Source organism: Apium graveolens, chromosome 9 (genome assembly GCF_009905375.1).
Source record: "Apium graveolens cultivar Ventura chromosome 9, ASM990537v1, whole genome shotgun sequence".
Lineage (NCBI taxonomy): Eukaryota > Viridiplantae > Streptophyta > Magnoliopsida > Apiales > Apiaceae > Apium > Apium graveolens.
This window is the reverse complement of record NC_133655.1, coordinates 24,298,151-24,310,317: the sequence shown is the minus strand read 5'-3', so window position 1 is coordinate 24,310,317 and position 12,167 is coordinate 24,298,151. Positions and strand designations below refer to the sequence as shown.

Below are 12,167 nucleotides of genomic sequence, written 5' to 3'. Positions count from 1 at the left end.
CATGATTCGCCGAACTCCGTGCAATCCGGACTGGGGGGCAAGAAAAACTCAACTCCTTACCAGGAAAACCATCTTAGTCCTGATTCTCCGAACTCATCGCAATCCGGACTGGGGGCAAGAAAAGCTCAACTCCTGACAAGGACAACCACCTTAGTCCTGATTCTCCGAGCTCCGCGCAATCCGGACTGGGGCGTAAGAAAAGCTCAACTCCTGACAAGGACAACCACCTTAGTCCTGATTCGCCGAACTCCGTGCAATCCGGACTGGGGGGCAAGAAAAGCTCAACTCCTGACAAGGACAACGACCTTAGTCCTGATTCCCCGAACTCCGCGCAATCCGGACTGGGGGGCAAGAAAACCTCAACTCCTGACAAGGACAACCACCTTAGTCCTGATTCGCCGAACTCCGCCATCCGGACTGGGGCAAGAAAAGCTCAAATTCTTCTAGCAAAATAATCAAAAACTCATGTTCCACAAACATACCCAAATTCACTCCCCCATCCAGAAAATCTGCATAAGGGAGTGGGGGGCACATGATAGTAGATATAGCTCTTGGGAGGACTACTCCTAGGCCTCCAACTCCATATAGCTCCTGGGAGGACTACTCCTAGGCCTCCAACTCTATACAGCTCCTGGGAGGACTACTCCTAGGCCTTCAACTCTATACAGCTCCTAGAAGAACTACTCCCAAGCTCCTAACTCCATATGACTCCTGGGAGGGCTACTCCTAGACCCCTAACTCCACGCAGCTCCTAGAAGGAGTAGTCCCGGACACTACCGCTCCTAACCAGCTCAATCCCGCAAGCCTAACCTTGGTAAATCCCAGCACGTGAGACGTTGGCCGAAGCACATGATGGGGACAACTGTCACACATCAATCATGGGAATAATCAGGGCACGTGTCAGAGGATCCTCAGAACATTCCGCGGCCAATCCCGCGCTGACACGTGTTAAGCATCCACTCCATCCAGCCAGGTGTCCTCCGCTCCCAAAACCAATGGCTATGATCTAAAAGTACCAACCCCAAAACCCTACCCTTGGGCTATAAATAACCCAAGAAGGTGAGATTTTGGGGTTAATCATTCTTTCACACTCATATACACACACAGCCACCCTGCATTCATATTCACTTCATCTTCCAAAAAGCTAGTTCTTACTCTCACGCCGGAGGCGCCGCGAGACTCCAACCCCCCTTCCGGTGTTGTTTTGTAGGAACCCAACCACAGCTACACCTCTACGGCGTCGAAGGAGCAGCCCCGCCACCGGGAGTTATCATGTATTAATTTGAATTATTTGTAAATACATTAGTTAAACATAGTGTCAGGGTAATTATTTGGAAAAGGAAAATACAAGATTTAGGATGGTTTTTATTTTTTCAAAAAATGACATCTAGAGGGGAACGGAAGGAGGAAAATAAGTTTAATAGATGCCGTCTGTCTCACTCTTAAAATGCCACGGTTATTTTTGTATGGCCATGAAATCATACGTTTGAGACATTTGAATTCCCCATGATTACATTTATATATTCATAAATATAAGGTAAACTTACATAATTGTTTGATGTTATTGCATAATGGGATTTAACATAAACTAAAGATATACAATTATTATGATGTAACTGAACTGCACTCGAATCTGTAAACCATCTTAACATCTTATGCTAATATGTTTTATAATTCTAGAAAAATGCTAGAGTTTCAAAATTCGTTTTCGAAATTGTTCCTGATAAGTTATCAGTATATCATTAAATATTGACTCATAAATGAAATGGGTCTTTTATTATGAATTCAATGAATTTAAAAATGACCATGTATTATTTTGGGGAAATTTTTGGAAAATGTTTTGAGTATGTAGTGCCATAATTAAAAGATAAATAAAATGAAAACCGATTTGTTCACCGATCAAAATGCTAAAATCCCCAAAACGGTTTCCAAAACCGTCCCGAATGCTTATCATTATTTTATTGATTATTTTATAAAAATTGTCATAAACCCCGTGCATAAATGCGAGTTCATAAATAAAAACACGCCATATGTCATTGCGGAAAAATTTTGAGATTATTTTCGTGGTCCGTAACATTGCTCGATCAAATAATAATCGTCCGGAAGCTCGGCAATAATCAGACTATAATTTTCAACAATAAAAAGGTAAAGAAGAACATTATCAATCTCTTGATAGATTATCATCCTAATGGCCTACCTAGAAGCGAATATTTTTTTAGGAGAAGCGAATAATTTTTTAAAATTATCTAATATTAGCTTTTCAGAAAAAGAAACGCAAACTAAATTAACTGGAAAAAAGTTTGTCATTGTATCACATCTGTATACACACTTTTTATACAGTTGACTATGCAGGCATGTTCTAAAACATGAAGAATGATATATGGGTTGATATACAACAAATACAGAAAAAATGGGCAACTGCAAACTCATCCCGTGGAACATCATAAGATTTTTAAATTAGCTTCAAAGCACTCGGATAACTACTTTCCAAGTAATTTAGCACCCCTGTTTCTAGCAAGTCACACAAATAATTGACAATATTCTGCAATAAATCAGTTACCAGCTTTCCGCAAGAATGCAAAAAACCCTAACCCAGCAACCAATGCAGCCCCTGTCGCTACACCTTTGTATGCAGAAGCCCATGCATCTGCCTGAACATAATCAAGATCTCCAGAATCAGAACCCCTCCTGCGACGAGGTGTTTCCGAATAATCTAGATGCAGCTTTAGTCCCTGTTGTAATTTATTATTAACAAGTCAGGTTTTGTAATTCACAATGTGGAGAAATGACCTTTTGTATACTGAATGTCTATGATATAGTACAATACATATGGCGAACAGAACAGCTGAAACTTTATCAAAATATTTCAGAAGTGACTGGGTTGAACAGATGCTTAGGCTATGTTTGCTAAGTGGATTGAGTACGGGATTAAAGCGTAGTCATTCAAAATATAGATTCCTATTTGTTCGGTAAATTAGACCTATCGTAGGTATTCCAGGGAGTATTCATCTTATATATATGCATAAACAACCATATGAGGTTATAATTTAGAATAATGTACGGACCAAGCATTAGAAGGGATTATAATATTTATTATTTAGTCAAAAATAAGCTTCTCAGATTAAAGAACTTTTTCTTTGACTTGGGAAAAAAACTATAGCTTTACCCTTTATTTTCTCATCGATCTTGTCCTAGGTTTGTGCCTATCAAAGCTGGGATGGAAAATAACAACCAGGTCTAGACAACTATGAGGATGTTCATTAGTTCATTTGCATTTTTACAATTTATACATGTAGCAATATATTTAACAATAAATAAATATCATAATTGTTCTCTGATGCATCAGTAGACGTGGAATCTCTTGTTGTGCGCAAGAAACCAAGGTAAAAACAAGAAGATACAACAGAAAAGAATTTATATATATATATATAAATATTATATATATATATATTTGATAGGAACTTATACAAAATAAATAATTGGTTCAAACTTATTTCATTTATACAAGGATATAACTGTCTAACTAATAAATAGACCTCTGCTTAATCGTTTGTGAAATAGACAATGAAATAATCTTTCTGACGGACTAATATATATCAGGGAGGATGTAATGAAATTATAATCAAACAAAAACTTACACAGCCTATATGACTTGCATATACACGCTTATAACTGGTGATTTGCACAGGTTTCCTTTAGAAATTTGTTATTTATGTTTTAATAAATGTTTATATAATTATATGTATGAATTTTCCAGCATTCCAATAATTTATTTTTTATTTAATATCTTGTATATAATTATAACTATAACTAAGCATTAGTTTTGGATGTAATTATTACTATATCTAATGTGGATGAACTTGTCCAAGCCAAATTATTCTTGTTGCGGGCAATCAAACTAAAGCGCGAGTGAAGTATACTCCTTCAACTCGAACTCAAATAACTCATGTACTTTAATATCATAATTTCTCTTATATTATTGATTAATTTATTAGTTTATTTATGCTTTTTGTTTTATTATATACCAAACTCCCAACCAACCAAAGTCTTAATGTTTAGGATTTAATAATAAAATATATACATATAGAGTCAAATTCAATGGATACCCAATCAAATTGTAGAGTTTGAAGACCTACTTGACTACCATTCGATAAAAAAATAATCCGATGGTTCAAATTTACCCTAAAATCCTTCTTTTTCTAGCCGTACATATTTTCTACGACCAGCTTTCTTTCATCCTTTGTCTTTACTTTTTTCAACATCTTTTCTTTCTGGACATGTTTTTCGTCATCACTCCAGAAATTATTCATTAAAAGACCATTTTTCTTAAAATCAATTTTCTTTTCCATCAAGTTCATAAGATGTATATTTTAACTCCGTTTTTTTTTGTTCCTGAAAGATCTATAAATGTATGTGTATGTCTTCTTTATATTGTAATCAAAATATTGCCATTTTTAAGATTAGTTTTGTAACATACAGTTTCTGATAAAGCGGATACAATGTGATTCAAAAATAAAACAGTTTCTGTAGAAACAGTGATGTGCATAATGTATAAGATTATATGATGCAAAAAACAAACAGTGTCCTTCAATTAGAACATAATATGCATAATGGATACTGTATAAAACTTCATTATGCAGAAATAAACAATGTTCTGCAAACTGAAGATGGATAAATCTATATTTTGTATAAATAAGAAAATGCAAGAAAATGTTCTGCAAAGAGTAGACCAGGTACACAATCCTAGTGGAAATAAGAGAAGGCAACATGAAAATATAGAGGTTGGGATGATGATGGACGCATGGGATTGAGAAAAATACTGGAAAATAAAACAAAGTTCTGCAAAGTATACATCAGGAGTCAAGACGAGAGAGAAACAAAGTTGTTGGGTTATTTAGATCACTTATTATATTTCATTCCGAAGATTGGAATTCGGTCTCCTGGGCTCCAATTAAAAATTGGTCTCCAGAGAACTGTTGCTTAAATATATATAGCTTACATCCTATGCCACGGCTACATTTAAAATTTGTTATTTTATATATTTATATTTTACATGTACTTTTCCTTTATAAAGAAAAAAATTGTCAAAGACTGGCATCACTAATAAAATAGCAATATAGTAAGACATGTTTGACGAATCCGAACCATATTCCTTTATTTGATCTTTTAAATTAACTATATAAATATTTAATTATAATATGTTGTTTACGAGATTCAAACCTTAGGCCTGGTTAATTTTTTTTTTAGTATTACAATTAACCGTATTCATCAATCTACTTTTAAATCTAACGGTCGTTATTTCTTTTTGTACCAACTAAACTACCAACGAAAATTTTAATATTTCAGCTTTAGTAATATAGTATGGTATAGAGGTCATGTGTTGGACCCTCGCAAGGTCATTTTCTGTAAATAGCGTCTCTCTCTTGAGTAGGGATAAGACTGCATAGATCTTACCCTCCTCACACCCATCTTAGCTTTTTGCGGGGATAACCGGATGAGTAAATACGTCCACTTATCAAGTGGTTAGTCAGCGAACCCAAACCCTGATTTGCCAGTACAAGGGATAAACTTTGACGATTGAATTACTTATTTATCTTCACTTGAGGATATTCGAGTAAGGAATGTAAGACCTTTCTTGAAAAAAGTACACAAAGAAGCAGATGAAGAACATTCCAATCCTGTTTAAAACAATATATATATATATCAACCAAAGCTTTTCCCCCTTGATACTCGGGAGGGGTGTTGTATTCTTTATATAGGAAGGTGGTTACAATATGATAATCTCAGAAGTACATTTACATATGGATATACATTACTCTTAATTATCTCTAAGATGTTATATTTATCTAAGCGCTAACTAACACCCTTATCAGGAGACTTCACTGCATTAGGACTCCTTCCTGGATTATCCTTATCACTGTTGTGATAAGCGAACATTTCTAATATAAACAGGCTTTAACGCATTACTTGAATTAAAATAGTATCCTTGTCTCTTGCTAGGGACAATGTTCATCTATCAAAGTGCAAAAATTATAGGCACAACTGAACGTTTCATAAAATAATACTTTCATGTAAAATTGCTCGTACATAATTTAGTAAAACAGTATAACTAACTCTTCATTATTATCAAAGATGGATAAAGATAGTAAGAGAGTCAGAATGTAGGAAACATACCTTCCAACCTGCTAATTTTGCATGTTCCACAGCAGTGACAAGATCACTATCTGATGCAATTATGACTTTGTCATGGTCTTCATCTTCATACTGCAGACAAGTTAGCCGTTACAAGCCGCTTTGTGAAAAGGAATTTTAAAATTCAACTACAAATTTATGTTCCAGCAAATACCAAAATATGAGGCAGGTTGCTGCGATCAATGTCATCCCCCATTCTCTGTATTATGGCAGTTATCAGTTCTGTCAAACTTCGGGTATCTACCACAGGAAAAGAATATCCAAAATATTACTTCAATAAATCTGAAAAATAATATTTCAACAAATTGATCATACATATTTTCTTTGGATGACAGAAAATATTTGAGAAAAAAAATCTTGAACTAAACAAATAGGATTAAACTATAATCAATATCAATGTAAAATGTTAAATCACATTTCCTTTCATGTTCCAGGAATGAAGTTCCTGAGAATATTTAGAAAGGACTCTGTTGGCCTGTTTTTCTTCTGTTCAATGATTATATGTGAAATAAATAATTGATGCTCAAGTGCTACAGATAAAAGATACCCTCCCCTGAAGACCTCTGTGTAGACATTTAACACTTCACTTGAAATGCCCAGTTACAGAGGTCACTGTATGTGCCTAGACTAATTGCTATTGTAGATATCTGTTTCAATTATAAACTGTACCTACATTTCTGTCACATGTACAATACCTCAAATTTATTAGTAGCATCAAGTTGCCAATGGGAAAAACAGTGTAAGTGCATACCACAATTGAATCTATGCATCCGCCCCTTCCTATCTTGAATTTTAAACGCAAAAGCTGTAGGAATGTTTAATGAATATCTCCCAATTTCGGTTCCTGTTCCTTCGGAAAGCAATTTCAATGAACTCTCACTGCAGTGCCACAGGACTTAGTAAGAAAGTGTAAAGAAATCAGAAGCATGTCAATATCACAATAGAAATATTATTACCTCCGTGTCTCATCATCATCATCAATGGGGCTTAAAGCCATAGCAGAGTCCCAAAATTTTTGCATCATACTGCTTGCAGCCTCATTATTAACCCCGGCCGCATTTCCCACCTATTTAATCCTTTAAATTAGTGACCACATGTCTACTCCAAATATTATAAATAACAGATTAAGTACATAAAAAAGTCTAGCGACAAGACTAGTTCGCACAAGTAATTGCTTTTGTTTCACTACAAACCCTGACGCATATAAAGTAGTACATCTATCTAGTATATTAATTTCTTGATTATGAAGTGCATAAACGTCTGTACTGTGAATAGAATACTTCACAGATACAAGAACATTAAAAATATATTCCATATGTTCCCAATGACAGAACATTACATATAAATATACAAGTTTTCTCCTCATATACTGGCTGCAGAGTTTTTTTTAAGAAAAAGTAATTTTTACAAGTAAATTAAGATATAGTATGATTAACTTCTATTTTGTGAAACTTAGTTAACAGGTCTAGAGTCCCACCAAAGCTGAAGATATTATCCAAATCAGAGTTAAAAACTTATGGCTCATTCATATAATTGTAATTGCACAAGAATCATCAAAGTGCACACATGTGATAGTGGGAGGCTGAAATGGTGTTACATGGTATCAAGGCAGACAAATCGTTGATTAAATAAGAGGTGAGACAAATTTTATGCACAATCGCCTTTGTCGCCTTCCTTCGATAGACAAGATTGTAGGCCCTTGTAAAAATATTTATTTTCTTGTCTATTTATTGTGAAAATTATTATTATAATGATAAAACTATATTTATTATTAATAACTAAATCAAAGAAACTGTGTTCTTACTATTTTATTATCACTGAAACGAATATAATCACTACAATATCTATTTGTGAAGTATAAACTATAAAAAAATATATGTGTGAGTGTGTGCGTGTGAACTAAATTATTTTACAAAAAAAAAAATAAAAAATTCTTGATGTTGATTTTTTTTGGTAATAAAAATCATTAAATATATCAACAAAACCGTACCCAAAATTTCATTAATCATATCAATAAAGGAACTTATTAAGCATCTGCATCCTGGTCGTGCAATTGTTGGAGAGATCAACTTACAGTGGCAACAGCAGCATGAGTTATATGAAGTACATCAGTAACAGCAACGACAATGCCATCTACGTTGAATTAGCAAAACACATAAGAAGTCATGTCTTTAATTTCTAAAGCTTCTAAACAAACTTTAAGCCCGTATTAAAAATGTACACACCTCTATCAACAATTGGAAGATGTAAAAATTTCCCATCATGCATAATATGAAGAGCATCCACAAGTGGAGTATCAACTGTTGCACATTGTGGATTTGCGGTCATCACCTAATGTTATTTTGAAGTGAAATTTAGTCTCCCGTGACAGGAAACCATAAAATGGCTTTGCTTACACAGATACACCATTAGAGAACTTATCCCCAAAACGCAGTGAGTTAAACATCAAGATAATTACCTTCTCCACGATAGTGGACTCTGGTGGAAGGTCTTGTGCAATCACTCGCATTAGAATATCCTTGGAACTAACAAAACAGAAGGCGAAAGTGACATATTTATTTTTAAACATCAACTTGTACATGAAACACAAAAATTTATATAAAAAGATTAGGATATGCAATGCAGAAGAACTTACGTTAGAATCCCTAGTGGTTTTCCATCAACTGCTACAACTGCGGAGCCTGAGCGACATTCAAGCATCTGTTTTGTTGCCATAACAACTGTATCTGTTGGGGAGAGAGTTATGACCCTGAAACTGCCACAATTAGTTTGACAGTACTAAAATAATACAAGCGATATGCATCCTTAAGAAGTCATATAAATGGTAATCAGGAATGGAGAGTAAAAGTAAAGATATTACCTACTTTGGATTCTCATTAATGATCGTAGACAGCGAGGGCTTAAACATCTTCTCTCGAAGTGTTTCAATGAATGTATTTTGACCTACAAAGTAAACATTTACTATCAGATTCACATCGAATAACTGAGTCAACCTAATATTCTTCAAGGACTGAAGCACAAGCTTTATTTAAATGTTTCGAGAAAAGGGAAACATGTTGTGACGTTTGCCACCAACCAAAGAGGTTTACGAAGTAAGTAAAGTTTGCGTAATATAGTTCACCCAGACACCAACCCGATATAGGCGTCCCCCAATGTTTCTCAACACCTTCAACAGCAGCTGCTATAGCCTTTCCCTTTTCAGCTGCCCGTTCCATGCGAGAAATAGCATCGTGTAAGCATTTTGCTATATCAAGTAAAGCAATAACCTCTCCTTTGTCCACGACAGGCAAATGTCTAAATTTTCCTGTGGAAGATATTAAACAGTGGAATATTTAGACAAGTACTTGTATACTGATGATGTGGATATCGAACCACTAATCAGTACTAACCGTGCACCATCTTTTGCAGGGCTTCAACAGCAAGGGTATCTGAAAGCACAAAAACCGGGTTCCTTGTCATAACCTTTGAAACTGGAGTATCTTCAAGACTAATCTCACGAGCAATTACTCTTGTAGCAATATCCTTCAATCACCATATGACAAGTGAGCCACAAAATTCAAGGGGGTGCTCTGTCTGGTTTTATAATACATAATATATAGAAATTCTTTAAAACCTTATCTGTAAGGATTCCACACAGTAATGCATTTGAATCGGTCAATAATAAAGCATCAACTCTACGAGCTGCCATTCGACGACAGGCTTCATGAACGCTCGTGGAGTCAGGTATTGTCAGGGCCTTTGAAAGCCGCAATCTCTTGACAGTGCGCTCTCCAGTTAACTGACCTCTGATTTAAGAGAAATTTTCATACAGAAAACATCAAACAGCAATCAGCCATATAAAAAAGTTCAATTTAATCTTAGTATACTGCCCTCTGTGAAGGGGACGGTTGTTCTAAGATTATCATCAAAAAGTTTATATCCGTTAAGTTACTAAGTTTCTTAAATCGTGCATACATAGTCGCCTAGAAAGCACCGACACTCCAAAAAGGCTGCCGTATGCGTGTCGGACACGGCCGACATGGCGACTCGGCACCGACACGGCTTAGTACGTGTCTGACACGCCATGTGGTGTGTCGACAGAAAAAGGCGACCGACACGGGTTCGACACGCGACCGACACGGCCCTTATAAAAAAAGCCCAAAATCATCATAAAAAACCCAAACCATCTTAAATTAACCATAATTTCACGTCTCTCTTGTCTTTTATAACATCCCTCTTCATTTTTCATCCGCTAAAATACAGAACCCTATATATATACAATCAAATATATACATACATCTCTCTCTATATATAACACATATATCTCTATAGATATCTCTTGTTGTTTGAAGGACACATACTATGACTGGGTCAATGAGTTCCAGCGCAAATAGTAACACTGCTGCAGGTTACGGTAGATGATCATTTGAATGAAAATCATTTAAAAATTGCAAATATGTTCCTTGATGAACCGGAAATGGAAGCTGTTCTTTTTACACAAGATGATCATTTGAATGAAAAATAGTTTATCACTTATTATGAAACAAACTCTATTATTATTATGAACGAAGTTCAATATTTGACTTATACAAATCTTATATTTTTTATATTTTTTTACTTTTTTTTGTTGTGTCCCGTATCCAGAACACTTTGATAATTGACGAATCCCCGTGTCGCCGTATCAGTGTCAGTGCTTCTTAGATAGTCGCATAACCCCGATTTATAGAATATCCGCGAACAGTAAATATTACCAAGTTCGAACAAAATCAATAATAGGGTTAGCATTGTGATCCTCTAATCACAGATCATATAAATAGCGTACAATTAGAAAAGAACCTAGACCAATAACCCCCAGTAAGAAACTTATAAATTTTAATTAACCACAACTTAACATGTTTTATGGAATTAACCTATGTACTACAAACTTTACCATCTACATTGTCTTGCAATTAAAATTACCAACAACAGAAAACAATACGAGAAAAATGTAAAAGCGATAAAATTTATTCAGCATACATGGAACGAGAAGCATTGAGAGATCTTCTAGAGAAATCAGGTCCACCTCCATTTTCAGAAGCTTTCTTCTTGCCGTGCATAGGTGAGCTGCTCATCGACATGCTACTTTTTCTCGAAGAACCTCCATGACTTCCCGCCATCTTTTCCTCCTTATCCTCTCCCTCCCCCTATACCAAATCAAATCTGCAAGACTTAGCCTACCTATATTCATAGTTTCTGTATTTATTAGCCTACACTTTAAATTTCTGTGATCGACGACAGCTTTCACATTTTAGATTTTTATTTTTCGCAGCTCTATTTAAATTAATTTCTGTAATGGACAATAACTTTCACAGTTTCAATTTTTTTATTTTTCGCAGCGATATTTAAATTTCTGTAATTGAAAGCTATAAAATTTGAAAATAACAGAAGAGTCAAAGTGGAATGAAAGAGATAACCTGATTAACGAATTTGAAAGCTATAAAAGGAATAATTGAAGATCGGAACGGAGGGAATGATCGGAGCAGGAATAATAATTTCCGGGAAAATTGAGATGAATTTCCCGGGAAAAAGCCCAACGGAAGGGTAACAACATACAACGGAGGAAGATATATTTTTGTAAGTGTGTGTATTGATATGCGGTTTTACGAAATGATTAAAATCAATTTTTTAAAAAAAAAAAAAAAAGAATAGAAAGGAGTGTTGATGTGATTCTTCTGGATTGAGAAGGAGGAGATTGATTGCTGGAGAAAAATGGAAAATTTTAAATAATTGTTTTCGTTGATTCGGCCATTATATGGCAAGGACGGGGGAGAAGAATAGAATAGTCAATTAGTCAAATTACAACATGTTTATTTTATTTAAATAAACACGTGTAATTATTATTTTTAACCCTTAAGCTGAGAAAGAAGCAGACAATAAGAATGGGATCCAGGCGGGTGTCCATGAACAAAATACTTCGAGATCTCAGATCATGAGCAGTGGGAAATTATTCAATAACT

At 35.0% G+C, this 12,167-nt stretch overlaps 1 protein-coding gene across 1 annotated transcript; it reads right to left on the bottom strand.

Annotated features, from left to right (window-relative positions):
* Window positions 1-2,269: 2,269 nt before the first annotated feature.
* LOC141684317 (CBS domain-containing protein CBSCBSPB5-like) lies at window positions 2,270-11,956 on the bottom strand. Its single transcript, XM_074489233.1, has 15 exons — window positions 11,625-11,956; window positions 11,188-11,354; window positions 9,806-9,977; window positions 9,582-9,714; window positions 9,326-9,496; window positions 9,057-9,135; window positions 8,828-8,941; window positions 8,651-8,717; window positions 8,418-8,523; window positions 8,267-8,325; window positions 7,149-7,258; window positions 6,944-7,071; window positions 6,347-6,432; window positions 6,175-6,264; window positions 2,270-2,732 (listed from the first exon to the last, which is right to left on the bottom strand). Exons 2-15 carry the CDS (start codon window positions 11,325-11,327, stop codon window positions 2,553-2,555), a joined length of 1,635 nt encoding a protein of 544 aa, XP_074345334.1. The 5' UTR covers window positions 11,328-11,354; window positions 11,625-11,956; the 3' UTR covers window positions 2,270-2,552.
* Window positions 11,957-12,167: the final 211 nt, after the last annotated feature.